The sequence below is a fragment of the Lycium ferocissimum genome, chromosome 4, assembly GCF_029784015.1.
Source record: "Lycium ferocissimum isolate CSIRO_LF1 chromosome 4, AGI_CSIRO_Lferr_CH_V1, whole genome shotgun sequence".
In the NCBI taxonomy this organism is placed as follows: domain Eukaryota; kingdom Viridiplantae; phylum Streptophyta; class Magnoliopsida; order Solanales; family Solanaceae; genus Lycium; species Lycium ferocissimum.
Window position 1 is genome coordinate 59,714,101 of NC_081345.1, and position 21,169 is coordinate 59,735,269.

Genomic DNA, 21,169 nt, shown 5'->3' on the forward strand with positions numbered 1-21,169 from the left:
CCAAATTAGCAAAATTCATTCTAAGTTTTTCCAAGCCTTAGAATGTTTTATATGAGAACACCCATTTAGTCTCAACTAACTTTCCTATTCCTAGCTCAAGCTATTAAATGAGGGTTATGCCCCAAATTGTTGCTATTAACTCTTTTCCTAACCTCTACTTTCTTTTCCAAGCAAAGTAATGGTAATAAGGCACAAGTGATGTTGTACACCATCACAAGACATTGAAGCATGAAGAGTTAATAGAAAACACATTTGGCATAAAAATGAAGTGTGAATATGATACCCAATCACATAACTAACACATTTGGTACCACAACCTTAGCTAATGAGTTTAGCCACTAATATTCATTACAAATAAAGTCAAAGCATAGAGAGTATTCAGAAAGCTTACAAAAGTCTTAAGTGGAGAAGATGACAAAAGTGGAGAATCTCTTAAAAAGCTTCAACCACCAATAATAAATGAGCACCACAAAAAGACAACTTCAAAAAGTTTAGAATAATGAATCCAAAACCCTAGAATTCTATTTATAGAAGTGCCAAAACGGGAACAAATTCTGGACAAAAAATACCCCTGCGCGCCTGATGCTAATCACATCTGATGTCGCATGTGCAACCTGTCAGTCGTAGGTTGCACCAAAATCGTCGCAGTGCCGCAGATGCTGCAAGACTGTGGTAGTGCAAAGATATGCTTGCAGCAAGTGCGGCTCGCATTCACCTTGATTTTATTGCCACTTGCGCACACAAGTTCAATTGCTCCATGTGGGAACACTTGAGTGATTTCAAACGGGCAGGACCATTTGGATTTCAACTTTCCGGGAAACAACCGGAGTCTTAAATTGAACAATAACACCCGATCCCCGGGACTGAAATCTCTTTGCACGATCTTTTTGTCGTGGAAATGCTTCATGCGGGCTTTGTAGATAGAAGAGCTCACATAGGCTCTAAATTGGAATTCATCCAGCTCATTTAGTTGATTCATCCTTAGTTGCGAAGCATCTCCTCAATCAAGATTTAACTTTTTCAATGCCCAAAGTGCCTTGTGTTCAAGTTCCACCAGAAGGTGACAAGCTTTGCCAAATACCAATTGATAGGGAAACATGCCAATGGGTGTTTTGTATGCAGTTCGGTATGCCCATAGAGCATCCAACTTCTTCGACCAATCAGTCCTATTTGCATTAACTGTCTTGGAGAGGATGCTCTTGATTTCCCGATTTGACACCTCAACTTGGCCACTTGTTTGGGGATGATAAGGGGTGGCCACTTGTTTGGGGATGATAAGGGGTGTCCACTTGTTTGGGGATGATAAGGGGTGGTCACTTTATGCTTGACTCCATATTTCTCAAGAAGCGCTTCGAATAAGCGGTTGCAAAAGTGAGTGCCCCCATCACTAATGATGGCCCTTGGAGTTCCAAACCTTGAGAATATGTGCTTTTTCAAGAATGCTGTTACACTCTTACCTGCATTATTGGAAAGCGCAACGGCCTCCACCCATTTGGACACATAGTCCACCGCCACAAGGATATATTTGTTGTTGTAGGAACTCACAAACGGCCCCATGAAAGCAATGCCCCATACATCAAACAACTCCACCACAAGAATTGGTGTCATAGGCAATTCATGCCTTCTAGAGATATCCCCTTGCCGTTGACATTGATCATATGCTTTCATAAAGTCGTGGGCGTCTTGATGAATGGTAGGCCAATAGAAACCACTTTGGAGGACTTTTGATGCTGCTCTTGAACTACTATAATGACCGCCCACGGATGATGAGTGACATGCCTCAATGATAGGCATCATTTTCGCCTCGGGTATGCACCTTCTTATTATGTTATCGGCATAAATCCGGAATAGGTAAGGCTCATCCTAATAAAATTTCCGCACATCGCTCAAGAACTTTTTCTTTTGATGGAAGTTCAAGTCCTCCGGCATTATATCACTAGCATGGTAGTTGGCAAAGTCAGCATACCAAGGAATCATATCAAAAGACCCGGCCATCACTTGTTCATCCAGGAATGTTTCATTGATTTCAAGACCATTAAAGGGCTTCCCGCCCTCTTCAAGCTGTGACAAGTGACCCGCAACTTGATTCTCACACACCTTTCTATCTTTGACCTCAAAGTCGAATTCTTGCAACAAGAGGACCCATCGTATCAATCTTAGTTTAGCATCCTTCTTGGTCATGAGATAGCTAAGTGATGCATAGTCAGTGTGAACCACCACATGAGTTCCCAACAAGTATGCCCGAAATTTTTCAAAGGCAAACACAATGGCAAGTAGCTCTTGCTCGGTAACCGTGTAGTTCAATTGAGCACCATTTAGAGTCTTGCTTGCATAGTAGATGGGATGAAAAATCTTGTCATGATTTTGGCCAAGAACGGCCCCCATGGCAAATCCACTTGCATCACACATTAATTCAAAGGGCTTAGACAAATCCGGAGCAATGATGATAAGAGCCGATGTGAGTCTCTCTTTCAAGCACTCAAACGCCTTCAAGCAAGCATCATCAAAAACAAACTTTGACTCCTTTTCTAACAACTTGCATAGAGGATTGTCTATTTTCGAGAAATTCTTGATGAATCTTCTATAAAATCCGGCATGACCAAGGAAGCTACGAACACCCTTGACGGAAATAAGGGGAGGAAGTTTGACAATAACTTCAATTTTAGCTTGATCAACCTCAAGCCCTTTTTTCCGAAATCTTGTGACCTAAGACAATTCCTTCTTTAAAGATAAAGTGACACTTCTCCCAATTGAGAACCAAATTTGTCTCCTCGCACCTTTTCAATACTTGGGCAAGATTTTCCAAGCACCCATCAAAAGAGTCCCCAACCACGGAGAAGTCATCCATGAAGATTTCTATGGACTCCTCAACCATGTCGGAGAAAATAGACATCATGCAACGTTGAAAAGTTGCGGGCGCATTACATAGCCCAAAGGGCATCCTCTTGAAAGCAAATGTCCGATAAGGACAAGTGAAAGTGGTTTACTCCTGGTCTTCGGGAGCAATTTTGATTTGATTGTATCCGGAATAACCATCAAGGAAGCAATAATAATCTCTTCCTGCAGGCCTATCAAGCATTTGATCCATGAAAGGCATTTGGAAGTGATCCTTTTTGGTCCATTTGTTCAGCTTCCTATAATCCATGCATACCCGCCATCCGGTGACCGAGCGTGTAGGGATCAATTCATTTTTAGCATTTAGCACCACAGTTATTCCACCCTTCTTGGGGACACATTGGACCGGACTTACCCAAGAGGTATACGCTATCGGATACACAACCCCAGCATCCAACCACTTGATGATCTCGGTCTTCAATACCTCTTGCATAGGAGGATTCAACCTCCTTTGATGTTTGATGCTTAGTTCACACTCTTCATCAAGTTGGATCTTGTGAGTACAAATGCCGGGCGGAATCCCTTGGATATCCGCAATACACCAACCAATAGCTTTCTTATATCTCCTCAAGATCACCATCAAATGTGAAGGAAGAGGTTTGAATTCCAAAGTAAGAGGCTCAATAATGGAGGGCTTTGCGGGAGGAGATGCCCGGTTCTCTAAATCAAGATCAAGTTTCTTTGGATTGTAGTGATATGACCCCAACCCAATCAAAGCGTTCGCCGTCTCCTCAAACTCTTCATCATCATCCCTATCATAATTCATCAAGACTACCGCTAGCATCTCACCCATATGTTCATGTTCTACGGTTGATTCGATGGCTTCATCAATGGTATCAATAACCGATACGACACTCATATTCGCCGGTTGCTTCATAAATTTGCAAATGTGGAAGGTGACCACTTCATCATTCATTCTCAATTTCAAATCACCTCTCTCCATATCCACGAGGGCATGCCCCGTAGCTAAGAATGGTCTTCCCAAGATTATGGGCACTTCAAAGTCAACTTCGCAATCCAAGATCACAAAATCGACCAAAAAAATAAACCGGTCCACTCTCACAAGTACATCATAAAGAATGCCGACGGGCCTCTTTACGGTTCTATCCGCCATAAGTAATCTCATCGTAGTGGGACGGGGAGTGCCCAAACCCAACTTGTTGAATATAGCAAGCGACATCAAATTGATGCTTGCTCCAAGATCACATAGAGCTATTGCAAACTTGTATTTTCCGACTGTGCATGAAATTATGAAGGCTCCGGGATCTTCTTTCTTTTGGACCAAAGCTTTGGTAACAATTGCACTATAATGATGAGTGCCTCCCATGGTTTCAAAGCTTGAGCTCCTTCTCTTTTTCACTAGATCCTTCATGAACTTTGCATAACCGGGCATTTGTTCAAGTGCCTCGACCAATGGAATATTAATTGAAAGCCCCTTCAACCATTCAATGAACTTGAGAAATTTCCCATCATCCGCTTCTTTGGCTAATCTTTGAGGGAATGGTGGTGGAGTCTTGGGAATAGTTTTCATTGTTTGAGGTGCCTCATCATCCAACTTCTCATCTCCCGTGGCTTTACCACTTTCGGGACCCTTCTCTACCACAATGGGCTCTTCAAAAGTAACCCTCTTCTTTGTTGGCTCAACTTGCTTTTCAACAACCATTGGTTCACCAACAACCCAATCATCATCAACCACAACATACTTTTTCAACACGGTCTCCTCCCCAACTTGCTTACCACTCCTCGTTGTGATAGCATTCAACTTGTGTTCATCATTTGCTAGGTTCGCTATCGTATCACTTGGAAGTGTACCTTTTTGCCTTTGATTGAGGATAGACGAGATTTGGCCAAGTTGAGACTCCAATTGTTTAATGGAGGTGGAGTGAGAACTTACCACTTGCCCCATTGATTTCACTTCATCTCTCGTCTCCTTGCAAAAGGTATCGGTAGATTCCACTTTCTTCAACACTCTTGACAACATATCTTCGATTTTTGAACTAGTGGGATCGCTATTAGGCGGTTCACTAGAGTTTTGTTAATTCCCCTTTAGAGAGACATACGAATTTGAACTCTGATGATTGTTGTAGTTGTTGTTATAACCCTCTTGGTTGTTATCATGATTATCTGTAACACCCCATACCTTTAACCTAAGCTTTGACCATGATCCCAGACTTAGAAAACCCGATAAAGAATGTGAGAATTGGAAATTTCCTCTTCAGTTGTAAGATGGTGGTTTACGCCCATGAACAGTGACCGTATTTTAGTATACGGGCCATATTTCAAGTCGTAAATTGGCACCAAAGATTTTTGAGCATTCTGGAACTTGACATTTGGAGGCTACATTGTTAAATACGAATCGTATTTCAAAATACGGCCCGTATTTCAAAACATATTTGGAATTTGGGAAAACTTCCTTGATGAAAGTTGTAGAGCTTTGAAATATCTTTCCAACGGTATATTATGGGGGTCAAACGGACATCTGTGCAAAGAGTTATGGCCATTTTACTGAAGAGACACAGTGCAGTCCATACGGAATACGGACCGTATTTCAAAATACGGCCCGTATTTCAAAATACGGCCCGTCTTTCAAAATACGGCCAGCACCTTCCTGGACGTAAACTGCAATTTTCCAGAACACTATATATTCGTCCATATCAGTTCAAATCATTATTTTTCATTCCTTCAAGCCCTAGAACGACCTCCTACCCTCTTCCATCATCAAGAACACCAAGGTAAGCCTACTCTAATTTTTTCAAGTCAATTCTAATACATATCCTTGTAATCTAAACAAGAAATCATCATTCCTAAAACTAGGGTTTTCAAGAAAACCCATCTCAAGGTTCAAGAATTCAAGATTTTGGAAATCTTCTTCAAAGCTCAAGTCTTTAATTCAAGTTTTGGAGCGACTAAAGGTATGTAGAGTTACTATCTACGTGTGGGAACATCGTTGTTTCTTCCCCACGCCTCATAATCCATAAATTATGATTCTCTAATAAAACTAGGATTTCTATACCATGCTCATGATAACCCTAGGTCCATGTCCATGATTATATTATGTATGAATTGTTATAATTCCATCATTGAGTTCTTAATATTTCTTTATGATTATTGAGAATCCGTCCGTAATCCATGAAAACCCATATCTTGTATTCCATGGGTTCTTGCATGCATGTTTTTAAATAAAAATGCTTATTTCATGAATATCCTACATGTCTACAAGTTTTCATGCAATTGTATTTTATAACTATGTTCATGCCATGACTCAAGATACATACATGCTAAATACAAGTTATTCCATGAAACCATGTTTATAAGTTATTTCATGAAACCATGTTTACAAGTTATTTTATGAAACCATGTTTACAAGTTATTTCGTGAAATCATGATTACAAGACAAGTACAAGTTAATTCACGAAAATCATAGGCTTCTTAGACAACTATATTATGTTCATGTTTTTGGGAGTTGCACGAATTACCGAGAAGGCTCAGATAGCCTGAAACTACGTAGCCACCGTAGGACAAGGATCGCTCCGCCTAGTTAGGACGATACCTTAATTTTACACTGAATGGATCCATCAGGTACATTACCACCTCATACCCTGGCAAGGTATGGGGGCTCTGCTGGTCCGGCGAGGTACCAGACTCCACGTACCCACGTGGTGATATCACATGGTCGGTTTATGAAATGCTCTCCCTACTTATCATGTTTTACGTATGTTATATATATATATATATATATGTATTCATGCTTATACTCATGCTCATGTTCATGTCCAGGTTTTCAGTTTCGGTTCTTATCATGTTATTTCATGTCCCATGTTATTTCATTGAGTTGCTTTACATACCAGTACATTCAATGTGCTGACGTCCCCTTTTATTGCCCGGGGGCCTGCATTTCACGATGCAGTAATCGATATACGTGACGACACATCCGCTCGCAGGACAAAGATTCGTATCAGCTTATTGGTGAGCCCCATCTCATTCGGAGTTTAGTCAACTCTTTATTTTTATGATTAGTTATGCATCTAAGGTATACTGGGGACCTTGTCCCAGTAAGTATATTTTCCAGTCAGACTCATGATAGAGGTTTCATAGACTAGACAAGTCAGTTATGTTATGTCAGACATTCGGAGTCGTATAGCTATTTTGGCTCATTCATGTTACTTCCGCACTCATGTTTAAACAAGTATTTTTATTAAGTATTATGACTTACTACGTTTTATAAAGGCTCATCATGCATTCACGTTATATTCCGCTCATGTTATGCCTCATGATGATTCAAAGAAGCCATGTGGTTCGGTCGGTCACACGCAGAAGGCACCGAGTGCCGTGTTTTGCCCTGTGCCATGGTTCGGGGCGTGACAAAGCTTGGTATCGAGCCTAGGTTTTGTCTGGGAGTCTATGAAACCGTGTCCGTGGGTGTCACTTTTATATGTGTGTGCGCGCACACACATATAAACGATTGACCACCAAGACATTTAAGATTGTCTCACTTCTTTCAACTCTAGATCGTGCAATAGAGCCGTGTTCTCGTAAATCACTCGAACTCATGTGTTGTTTCCCATTCTACCGAATACGCCTAGTCTCAATGGATGAGGAAGATGTAAAGCTAGTCGTTATCGATGTGTTGCTTTCCGATGAAGGCATCAGGAATTATTCTAACTCGTGCCATGAAGCTTAGAGCAGTAAGTAACATTCTCTTTTCATCGAATTCTAAACGTATCGAATGCGTAAGCGGCGAGAAGGAAAATTCGAGACCCAAGACTTACCAAATAGTGCATGGTGTGTTTATCAGGTGATAATACCTTTTTAAAAAAAAGTTTCGGCATGGCAGTACACATAGGTTATATACCTTACAGAATAAGTTTATTTGGATTATCGACCATGGAGCTACAAGATAAGGAAGATAGTTCGTATTTAAGACCCTACAGAGTAACTTGTTATGAAATTAGTCAAAAGAATCATAAATTGTCCACGATAGTTTTAAGCTAAGTGAAATAGCCTAAGAGCCAACCACCTGTAATACTAGAAAGTCTCGACTTTTTTTTTTGGATATATATATATATATATTCCATATGATCTATGTACATGACTAGGGAGGGACTGATGCGATAAGAAAACCATGAGCAGACGATATTGAATTTTTTTTTGTGGGGTTAGTTTTAATTTATTTAAGCTTATTCAGATCAGACCTAGAGAGTATGATGTTAGTGAGTTACTACAAGAAGCAGATATTACTATGAGATAAAAGATATGACAATTCCCTCTAAGGTTATGTGATTAAATATTTATCCCTGATGTGTATAGTATGATATAAATTTTGAAAGTGTATAGGAAGTTTGGGGTTAGTTGTTCCAATTCCTTATTTGAGACAGATGAAATTTTCCTAAGTGTGATTCATGTCTATAGTTCAGAAAGATAGTATACAACCAAAATAGAGTCGATAAGGAGGAAAAGTTAGAAATAACCTTATGCTTCACTTTAGTACTCGGAGAAGAATTAAAGAATATGATGCTAGCAAGTGGTTAACAGAAGTATAGTGAGTAAGTTTGAATAGACACAGTGAATTAGAAATTTCAGCAGAGTTAGTAGAAGTACGATTTGAGTTACTTAGTCAAGTTAGCACTACTAAGGTAACTGTCTGAATACACCGAAGGCGTGTTAGAACCCAAAGGGTTTAAGTTAAATTTGAGGTATAGAAATTGGTGAAAGAAGAAAACCATCTAAGCATAGAAAGAGAGCAAGCTACGTAGAAGAAGTCCTTAAGAGTTATCAAAAAAGAGTTTTCCCAAGACCGACAAAGCTAGTATGCCGTTATATACATTAGAAACCCGTTCATTTAAGTAATACATCCGCTTTTTCCATAAAAGTAAGTAATACTTGCTTGAAGTAAGCGGAAGAATTGAGTCGTCAGTATTTTAGAGGAAATTAGCAGAACCACTAGATGACCACTTATCGCTAACTCGAGAGATCCACAGGCTTTAAACGTTAGCTTTTGAACTAAGGGGGAGATCGTGCGATAAGGTGCCGATATAGATTATGTGTTTTGTAAGTTGATAGGTTAAGAAGATTATGTCAGAGGATCACAATTTCATGTGCCAAGATAAGATGCGTAGAATGCGATTTTTGTCCCGTTGAGATCAAGTACTAGGTAATTATGTTATGAGATAAAGTTCTAGATCGAATAGCGGGTTTTAAAGGTATAACAGTTCCAATTCCAGAGTAATTCATGTACTATGTGGTACCAATGCCCAGACATACTCTACTCGTGCCTTTCGTACCCATGTCATGCCCATGTTAGAGCTTAACACTCCACGTTTAAGATACAAGAATTAAGACTACACACGATAGTAAGCTATGCAAAGGAATGTCCTTTCATGTTCCGCACATCAGGTTGTGCTCATGTCTAAAGTTACCACACTCATGTCCCACGTATTTATCGTGCTTTTATACTCATTCTCATGTTCTATCATCTAAGTGATTTTCGAGTCTGATGATAATCTTGAACCCTATGATTATGTTATACATGTTACCACATACTCGTGCCCCAATCCATTTCGTTATGCATCCCACTTATAACGGTATCGTAACAATGATTTTGTTAGATAATAATGAAGGTGAACCAAGATGGATGTCCTACCCATGATTCTATGTAATTTGTGCTTATGTTCCTTTAGCTAATGTTTTACGATCATGATGACCTGATTCCTTTTTCCTTTCGTTAAGTATCTAGGCCTCGTTATGTTCGAGATGACTTTCTACTTATGCCTTAGGTGCTTGACGAACGAAGCATTTATGCCTATGATCCTTGCCTTCATGAGTCTTACTTTATAATGAGGGTGTCGACTTACAGTAATAAGAGTAAACTATGTTGAACCATGTCCTATTCTTTCGGTATATCTAAATTCTAAAAGTAATGTTTTATCCATGCCTTACGTCTCTGACCCAAGAGTGAGCCTATAATTGTACGCCACGCAAATCACACTCATGTCTTATTATTAGCTCAATACTCATGAAATCAGGTCCAGACGCCACGATATGCATCTATGACGTACTCATGTAAATGTCAGGTTGCTCATGGTCCCATGCCCCATGTCATGCTATTCACGTTTCAGGCCATATGAATCACGTTCCCATGTACGCATGTTCCACGTTACGTCCTCCATGTACAATGCATCATGTCATGTCTGTTCTCTAAAGCAAAGTATCTTATATGAATAGTACCAATAATTTCTTTTCTCGAAGGTTGAACCTCTATAATTAGCTCACGAGAATGAGCAAGATGAGCTAAGGTATTCATAATCATGATTAACAGCTAACAAGATAATCAGAAGTAAGGTGCATTCCTATATTCAAATGATATCTTTTAATCTTTGTAATGTACCCTATGGTACTTATCTCGGGATTATTCTACTCGCATTCGACGTATTCATGTCATGCCTATGCTAGAGATTTATGAACACCTATGTTAGGATCATATTCTTGTTATACGACTCAAGTCCGTCGCATTCACATCGAGTTGCGCTTACATTCAAAGCCTAAGTCATACTCCTATCTCATATTACCATGGTGACATACGAACGTCTGTGATCAAGTCTCTAAGTATCCAAATCCTACCCGCGCTTAGTATTCAACCCTCATGTTGTAACAATCGTGTTTTCGACATTCAAATCCCATGTTACGATATCCATGTTTACACGTATTCGTATCTCATGACAATTTAGCACTCATGTATTCCTGTCATCCAATTTCATGTATTTATGTCCCACGTCATGCGTCTCATGCCCAGGTAATCATGTCATGTTCGTGCCTATTTCCAGTACTCATGTCATTCATGCCTATGGATTTTCTTCCAAACCACGTGTATAGTAATCATGTAATCATTCAGCCAATATCCATGTGTTCAAGCCAGCTCAGTATTTATGTTAGATACATTCAAGACGCAGTAACATGTTATGTCACATCTTACATATTAAGATACCATGTGAGTTGTGTGTTGGTACTTTAGTTAGTTGGCAGGCATTTGAGAAATGTCGTGAGGGTCCGAATTATGAAAGAAGTCCTGCCATAAATTTTGTAGATTCCAGAGTCAGTAGCGATTCTTAACCACTAGTCATAAATCGAGGACAAATGTTTCATGATTCTCATTCATGTAGGCGCTATTCAGTTTCATGTTCCCCATGTACATATTTCCATGTAATCACGTATTCAGTTCTGATGATCCATAACCATGTTCCTACGTAACCATGTCAAGCTCTTATGTTTTACGGCATGTTTCCTTCATGTTCATGTATTCAAGCCATGTCCAGCCACGTTCTTAACCATGACTCATTATTCGAGGACGAATGATCCCAAGGGGGAGATATTGTAACACCCCGTACCTTTAATCTAAGCTTTGACCATGATCCCAGACTTAGAAAACCCGATAAAGAATGTGAGAATTGGAAATTTCCTCTTCAGTTGTAAGATGGTGGTTTATGCCCATGAACAGTGATCGTATTTCAAGTCGTAAATTGGTACCAAAGATTTTTGAGCATTCTGGAATTTGACATTTGGAGGCTACATTGTTAAATACGGACCGTATTTTAAAATATGGCCCGTATTTCAAAACATATTTGGAATTTGGGAAAACTTCCTTGATGAAAGTTGTAGATCTTTGAAATACCTTTCCAACGGTATATTATGGGGGTCAAACGGACATCTGTGCAAAGAGTTATGGCCATTTTACTAAAGAGACGCAGTGCAGTCCTTTCGGAATACGGACCGTATTTCAAAATACGGCCCGTATTTCAAAATACGGCCAGCACTGTGCTGGACGTAAACTGCAATTTTCCAGAACACTATATATTCGTCCATATCAGTTCAAATCATTATTTTTCATTCCTTCAAGCCCTAGAACGACCTCCTACCCTCTTCCATCATCAAGAACACCAAGGTAAGCCTACTCTAATTTTTTCAAGTTAATTCTAATACATATCCTTGTAATCTAAACAAGAAATCATCATTCCTAAAACTAGAGTTTTCAAGAAAACCCATCTCAAGGTTCAAGAATTCAAGATTTTGGAAATCTTCTTCAAAGCTCAAGTCTTTAATTCAAGTTTTGGAGCGACTAAAGGTATGTAGAGTTACTATCTACGTGTGGGAACATCATTGTTTCTTCCCCACGCCTCATAATCCATAAATTATGATTTTCTACTAAAACTAGGGTTTCTATACCATGCTCATGATAACCCTAGGTCCATGTCCATGATTATATTATGTATGAATTGTTATAATTCCATCATTGAGTTCTTAATATTTCTTTATGATTATTGAGAATCCGTCCGTAATCCATGAAAACCCATATCTCGTATTCCATGGGTTCTTGCATGCATGTTTTTAAATAAAAATGCTTATTTCATGAATATCCTACATGTCTACAAGTTTTCATGCAATTGTATTTTATAACTATGTTCATGCCATGACTCAAGGTACATACATGCTAAATACAAGTTATTCCATGAAACCATGTTTACAAGTTATTTCATGAAACCATGTTTACAAGTTATTTTATGAAACCATGTTTACAAATTAATTCGTGAAATCATGATTACAAGACAAGTAGAAGTTAATTCACGAAAATCATAGGCTTCTTAGCCAACTATATTATGTTCCTGTTTTTGGGAGTTGCACGAATTACCGAGAAGGCTCAGATAGCCTGAAACTACGTAGCCACCGTAGGACAAGGATCGCTCCGCCCAGTTAGGACGATACCTTAATTTTACACTGAATGGATCCATCAGGCACGTTACCACCTCATACCCTGGCAAGGTATGGGGGCTCTGCTGGTCCGGCAAGGTACCAGACTCCACGTACCCACGTGGTGATATTACATGGTCGGTTTATGAAATGCTCTCCCTACTTATCATGTTTTACGTATGTTATATATATATATATGTATTCATGATTATACTCATGCTCATGGTCATGTCCAGGTTTTCAGTTTCGGTTCTTATTATGTTATTTCATGTCCCATGTTATTTCATTGAGTTGCTTTACATACCAGTACATTCAATGTGCCGACGTCCCCTTTATTGCCCGGGGCCCGCATTTCACGACGCAGGTCGATATACAGGATGACACATCTCGCTCGTAGGGACAAAGATTCGTATCGACTTATTGGTGAGCCCCATCTCATTCGAGTTTAGTCAACTCTTTATTTTTATGATTAGTTATGCATCTAAGGTATACCGGGGGGCCTTGTCCTTTAAGTATGTTTTCCGGTCAGACTCATGATAGAGGTTTCATAGACTAGACAAGTCGGTTATGTTATGTCGACATTCGAGTCGTATAGCTATTTTGGCTCATTCATGTTATTTCCGCACTCATGTTTAAACAAGTATTTTTATTAAGTATTATGACTTACTACGTTTTATAAAGGCTCATCATGCATTCACGTTATATTCCGCTCATGTTATGCCTCATGATGATTCAAGAAGCCATGTGGTTCGCTTCGGTCACATGCAAGAAGGCACCGAGTGCCGTGTTTCGCCCAGGCCATGGTTCGAGGCGTGACATTATCTCTCCAACTTGAGTTACCTTGATCCTTGTTCTAACCTTGATTCCCTTGACCTTGCCGCCAAGATCCTTGATTAGGACCTTGGTAGTTTGGCCGGGAACCCTCCCTTTGATTGCTGATATAACTTGCCTCCTCATTATACATTTAGAAACATTGCTCATCCGGAGAACCCCCTTCACAAGATCCTACTGCATCCTACTGCATTCACCTTTTTGCTTCTACCACCCATGACATATTTTGTAAGAAGGTCCATTTGGGTGACAAGTTTTTCCATGGATTCATCTCTCTCTTCCTCCTTCTTAATCATCTCACGAGTGAGCACATTTTTGGAGGAACTTCCTCCACCTACTTCCGACTCCCTAGTATGCCGTGCTTCATTAGTTTCGTTAATTTATCCAACAATTCACAAACTGTGGCATAAGAATTATCCATAATAGATCCTTCCACAATGTTGTTCACCACTGATTTATTGACCGAGTCCAAAAACCTATAAAATGTTTGTAGAAGCACACTATCGGGCAACCCATGCTTGGGACAGCTTTTGACTTTCTTTTTAAAACGAATTCAAGTTTCATGGAGAACCTCATTAGGAAGTTGACGAAAGTTGTTGATTTCGTCACGGAGTTGCAACATCCGGGATGGAGGGAAGAACTTCTTGAGGAATACTTCGGTCAATTCCTCCCAAGTAGTGATGGATCCGGACGAAAGATCATCTAACCAAGCCGTGGCTTCCCCCGTAAGGGAGTACGGGAAGAGCCGTAGCTTAACTGCTTCAATTGAGACGCCCGGATGCACATTGGTAGAGCATACCCCAAGAAAGTTCTTAAGGTGCCTATTCGGGTCATCATTGGATAGACCGACGAATAGGCCCTTAGTGTTGAGCAGGTGTAGCATGGTGTTAGTCACGTGAAAACTCGAGTTTCCAATTAGAGGCCGCGGTTGAATTGCTGCTGCATAGCCAGCCCCCGCCGCCTCCTCGACGACTGCCACCAAAGGTGGAGATTGAAGAGGATTACTATTCTCATCCATATTTCCTACACAACACACAACAACAAAAGATGAAAGTAAGAAAAGAAAAAAAGATTAAAAGTAAAGTTTTACACTAATTGGTAAATTTCTAGACCGTATTCCCCTGGCAACGGAGCCAAAATTTGATACGCCTAAATTACACCTTGAATAGTAGGAGTAAGCAGTCGTTGTCAAATATAGAACCCAACGAGGTTGGGGTCGAATCCCCATAGAATACAATGAAGAAATATACTTGTTGAGTGTAACGCTTGACTCTTAATCTATATTTCGAGGGAAGGGGAGTATAATAATGTTTGATTTTGGTCTTTGACCATTACGTCTACGCTTTGTTGATATGAGATTTAACTATTTGGAAGTCGAACTAAGGTTGTGGTTCCAATGGAAAGTAATGCACTTGGGTATCACTTCAACTCATTTCTATAAATAAGTGTAATAGACCAAGGGTCACTTAACTCTTGCCAAACGTTTTCCAACCAAATTAGCAAAATTCATTCTAAGCTTTTCCAAGCCTTAGAATATTTTATATGAGAACACCCATTTAGTCTCAACTAGCTTTCCTATTCCTAGCTCAAGCTATTAGATGAGGGTTATGCCCCAAATTGTTGCTATTAACTCTTTTCCTAACCTCTACTTTCTTTTCCAAGCAAAGTAATGGTAATAAGGCACAAGTGATGTTGTACACCATTACAAGACATTGAAGCATGAAGAGTTAATAGAAAACACATTTGGCATAAAAATGAAGTGTGAATATGATACCCAATCACATAGCTAACACATTTGGTACCACAATCTTAGATAATGAGTTTAGCCACTAATATTCATTACAAATAAAGTCAAAGCATAGAGAGTATTCATAAAGCTTACAAAAGTCTTAAGTGGAGAAGATGACAAAAGTGGAGAATCTCTTAAAACGCTTCAACCACCAATAATAAATGAGCTCCACAAAAAGATAACTTCAAAAAGTTTAGAATAATGAATCCAAAACCCTAGAATTCTATTTATAGAAGTGCCAAAACGGGAACAAATTCTGGACAAAAATACCCCTGTGCGTTTGATGCTAATCGCATCTGATGTCGCATGTGCAACCTGTCAGTCGCAGGTTGCTCCAAAATCATCGCAGGTGTTGCAGATGCTAGCAGCTGTGGTGCAGCATATGCTGTAGCAAGTGCGACTCGCATGCCCCACATGCGACTCGCACCACTATCTTCAATTCTTCAACATCTCTGTCATCAAATGCTGCAGTACTTGCGACTCGCATGCAGTACCTGCGACTCGCAGGTGGTGTTTTGGTTCACTTTGGCTTGTATTTGCTTCATTTTGCCTCATGTTGCTTCCAACACTTGTTATTCTACAAATCAACACAAAAACACAAAAAGTGACATCAAAAGTACTTGAGGATTCACAAAAGATTAAGCAATTGGCATCGAATGTGCCGTAATTTCACGGCACATCAGAGCCAACAGACACTTCCGTTTGTACTCGAATCTCCTCCTATCTTATGATTCCGTCTATTTAGATTTTCAGACAGTTTCATATCTTGTATTTCAAACTTGTACTGTATTTAAAAGCTCTTGTATGAGTTAGACCAAGTTTTGGGGATTTTAAAGACTAAGTTATCTTTTCTGCACTTATTCATACTATCAAGACTGTTTAGTAGTTTCGATGTACTTAATTTCCGCATTATTCTTTCTTATAAATGATTGATGATTTGGAGATGGTTCGCCTACCGAGCAAATAGTGTAGGTGCCATCATGACCCGTGAATTGGGTCGTGACATCTTCATCCTTTAACAATGGTGGGTTCTAATTAAGAAATTCGGTTCCATGGATTACCGAACAAATAAATTCGAATAGGTTAGGTTATTTATGGGTTGGTCTACTATTCACATGGACCAATAAATAAGTGCCACCTATTCAATTAAAACGCTATATATCTCACACATAATTCTGTTAAAGGGATTTTTCTGTTGACTTTGAGTTAGACTTGACGCGAAAAGTATGGGAATGACACTGATAAGTAGTGTTGAAGTTGTTATCCGGTACTTTGTATTGATGAAGGCCGTTAGTGTCACGGCCCAAATCAGCTAAGTCGCGCGGGCACCTACCTTTTCCACCTCGGTAGGCGAACCCTCAACCCAACAATAGTAAAAACACAAACAATTAATTAAATAAGCGGAAGAGATAAAATCACGTAAGTCTAACGATAATAGTATAGAAAATATGCGGAAGTAAGGAACATACACCCCAGAGTCTGGTCCAATCCATACAAGAGCATCTAACTAGAATATACAAGTCTGGACTATCAATAATACATCAAGTCTGAATATGTCTCGGAATAGAAAATAAGACATAAATAAAAAAGAATCTTCAAGGCAGCGGACGTGTCTCGTGCTCACCCTGTAGACTCTAAGCAACTCTCAGAGTGACTATCACCCACGAGAAACGGAGGTCGATCCCACCTGGAATTCTGCATTCACAAAAGAATGCAGCAAGTGCGATACGATACAAAACCACGATCGGTAGGTATCATAGGCCGACTAAGTTTAGCTAACATAATCCAGACAATAAAGTAAGATAAACAGGTAAATCAACAAGTATAAGTCAAACACAATCAGAAAATGAGTACACGTCGTCACCTAGGTTATAGCATCTAAATCCAAGTGTGCCAAGTCTCAATATGTTCAATTCGAATCCAAATAACACAAGTATATCACCAGATCATCACAATAAAAGCCATAGTGCAATGCAATGCAGTAATGTATGAAATGTGAATGCAATGCAATGTTGTGTACACATGTACTCCGGACGGAAATATCGACATCTCGGTAGCACAACCCATGGGGGACCCACGGAGTCCATGTACCTCACGGTCTGGCAACAATCACGGATACCGCTATCTCACGATCCCGGCACAAACCTCGAAAATCGCTACGCACAACCTCGATTTCGGGACAACCATCAGATATCAGTCCTCACGTCACTCTCATCTAACTGAGCCTAGCTCATCACAGTGTTTCCTCAAGTATCATCAATGTATCAACAGTATATCATGAAGGATGAGAATGCGTGCAATGTATGAGTTCAATGTCAACAATCAGATCAATATCACAAGTACCAAGCAAGGGTACACCTACAATATCATGAAAAGGCTACACAAGCCATATAGAATACTACCCTCGTATCAAACAGCAATAAGTAAGGTACTACGATATCATGAACAAGATGTATCAATAGTCTCCAGTATCTACTATCACCACGTGGCATCAAGCCAACAACAATAGAACAAATCAAGTCACAACACAACGGGGTGGCTAGCCCCAATCACACAACAGGGCCCAACCTAAGACAATATCCAACCCAACTTCATACCTGAAGGTTTACATGCTTTCTCCAACAATATCATCAAAATATATGCTTCAATAAACGAAGTCTCACCATAGGGTAAACCGTTACCTACCTGGAAGGCCGAACAACAATAACACCAACAATCACTCCTTAGCTAAGGGTTTGATATTCGAATCATGGAATTAGAATCAAGGAGAACATCAAAACAAACCCTACTTCTATCAAGACCTAAATCCCAACCTATGGAATAAGGTTTATGAACTAGAAGGGTGAAATTAGGGATCTAAAGGTCCCAACATGAAATTAAACCTCTAGGTGACCAATTCTCATCATTAGCAAGCTAGAAAAATCAACAATTCAGTCAATTTCGAATTCTAGGCAAAAAACCCCCCACATTTGGGTATAAACCCTAGCTTCTAATTCCACAAATTAGCCTCTAATTAGGAAGAAATTATGAAATAAAGAATTCTAATCATCAATTCAATGCTTAAAGAAGCTAACCCAACCAACAATTCATGATTTAGAACCCTAGAAGGAAAATTTATTAAACCCACTTTTAATCTTCCATCACTTAAAGAACTAACAAGGTAAAGGGATTCTAAGATGATTAGAGGTAATGGAATAGCAAAGAGATAAGAAGGACTTACACCACGAATCTTCTCCAAGAATACTCTAGAATTGCTCCCAGAAGCTCAAATTTCGGAATAGTAATAAATGAGGGACTTAGGGCATTTAACACTTCATTTAATGAACTAACTGCCCGTCACCCGCTTCCACGACGAGATTGCGGTCATGCCCAAATGGCACAGGCCGCTTTATCGGCAGGGTGTCCGCCATAGCGGTGCTGCTGCCTTAGTGCTGGTGCCGCCGAAGCATGCACCAGACACCAGAAAAATTTTCAAGTTTCACAACTCAACCCGATTTTTCGACTAACAGGCCATCTGCTCACAAACCATATACACATAAAAACATGCTACGGACGCACTCGTGGCCTCGAAATTTGGAATGGAGATCTCGTTGACCGAGTCAATCCCCGATACCTCAATTCCAATTTCCCAACCCAAGTCCCAAAATGCACCCGAGTGCATTGGGAACCAAACCAGATATGCACACGAGTTCTAAATGACCATCCGGACCTCTCGGAATAGACGAATTTTCGAAAAAGGTCCGTTTACTCAAAAGTCAACTTAGAGTCAACTCTTTTTCGCTTAAAGCCAATTTTTCCCAAAAATTCACCAAAATCAACCCCGAACACCTCGGGAAGCGTGTCAACGGTCCCTTCGGGTCAAAAGCAAGCTAACCAAGATCGAGAAAGGAGTCAAAGTGCCGAAAAGACTATAACGACCAAGCGGGTCGTTACAGTTAGAGGTCAAATTGGAGGAGAATTGGGTTTATGGGTTTAAGAAGCTTGTTGGTTTCAAGATAAGTGAGACGACTTTAACATTCAAATTGAATGTTTTTTCAAAGGCACAATTTAAAACTTGCATGATTGTATTGAGTAACTACCTTGTATATTGTGGGGCAAGCGCATACTTAGAAATGTATGCTATTTTGCGCTATTACTATATGTTATACTTTCTCACGATTATAACATGATATTATTGAGTTGTAAAAGCACTATCTTAATCTATTCTTAGGTAAACTAACCATGACATCCTAGTACATATTGAATGTTGTACTTATTTTGTTGAGTTTAATTGATACTCTTATCATGATTTTGGTGTAGCTGCCTTATCTGCGACGCCTTATGGACTTGATCTAGTCATTCTATTGACGAGGGCCCATGTCATTGGTCGAGCAGTTCTTTTGCTAAGGACCTATGAAATGAGTCCGGAACCAAAATGCCCCCAAAAAAATCATGTGGAACCAAAATACCCCAACAAAAAAAAAATGACAAAAAGTACTTTAGCGAAATTAATTAATTTACTGAGCTAAAGCGTTCACGGAGACGGATCCGTTAATCTGCTTTAAGCGCTTGATTTTTTCTTTGCGTTATAGAAACGATTAAAAAAAAAATTGGCCAACTTTATTTTTTGCAACACTTAGTGTTTTTTTTCATACTTTGACCAATGATTAGTCGTGTGTCAAGACAAACGTCAATATTTTATATAGAAAACGATATTTTTTTTAACGTACAATAATGTAGGCTCAATACATCAAGGATACGTAAACGTTCGGATCGTCATTTTAGGGGTTGAAAAGGTGCCCGAAGTAAGTTTTGTTTGTAAACTTTAGGTTTAAGTGTTCTATATACATAGACGTCCATTTTTTTTTTAAGAGTTGTTGTCATTAGCTTAACGTTTTTTATTTTTAGGGTTTAGATTTAAGTGTGTTATTTTTTAAAGCGTAACTTTATTTCGAATATACGCAGTTTTTTGCGCTCGGACTTCCGATTTACAAGATTTTTTTTTTTTTTGCCACATATTTGAAATAAAGTTACGCATTAAAAAATAACACACTTAAGGAATACTTAGTGTTTTTTTCCATAAAAAGATCACAACATCTTATTTTAATAAATCTTTTCTTTGCAGCATTTAGTGTTTTTTCATACTTTGACCAACGATTAGTCGTGTGTCAAGACTCCAAAACGTCAATATTTTATATAGAACCTAATATTTTTTTCTGCGTACAATAATGTAGGCTCAATACATCAAGGATACGTATACGTTCGGAACGTCATTTTAGGGGTACAATAATGTGTCCGAAGTAAGTTTTATTTGAAAAAATTTAGTGTTTGACTGTAAGGTTATTTTAGTCAACTTTATATGTCGAGAAAATTAATTGCCTTTATTTTAAAAAATTGAAACCGCAGAAGTGAAATTGACATTCACAGCTACATTACCCCGGGATTTTTACGTTGAAATCTATTGCGTATCATCATCTTATAAGTAAATAAAACTGAAAATTTCAGGCCAATTTGGGGGAAAATTGAAATTGAATAGGATAAAAGGTGTTTTTTTTTTAAATCGGCTCGGCCAAACCGCCGAGGCGGTTTGTCCGCATAGATCTCGAAAAAATACGCAAGTTAAAAAAAAACACGCGTAAAACGGACGTCCGAGCGCAAAGTTATGACCATCTAAAGTTTGACCACTTTACAACTAGTTTTTCTCCCTATATTTTTAGAATTATATTTATATTCAAAATAAAGTTATGTCTTGATTAAAAAATAACACGTTTAAATCAAAACCTTAAAAAATAAAACACTTAAACCTTAAACAAAACTTACTTCGGGTACTTTTTTAACCCCTAAAACGACGATCCGAACGTTTACGTATCCTTGATGTATTGAGCCTCCATTATAGTACTTGCGAAAAAAAAATCGGGTTCTATATAAAATATTGAT

General features: G+C 39.1%; 1 protein-coding gene across 1 annotated transcript; it reads right to left on the bottom strand.

The window, feature by feature from the left end:
- Nucleotides 1-2,983: 2,983 nt before the first annotated feature.
- LOC132054241 (uncharacterized) lies at nucleotides 2,984-4,876 on the bottom strand. Its single transcript, XM_059446285.1, has one exon. It carries the CDS (start codon nucleotides 4,874-4,876, stop codon nucleotides 2,984-2,986), a length of 1,893 nt encoding a protein of 630 aa, XP_059302268.1.
- Between the last annotated feature and the right edge of the window lie 16,293 nt (nucleotides 4,877-21,169).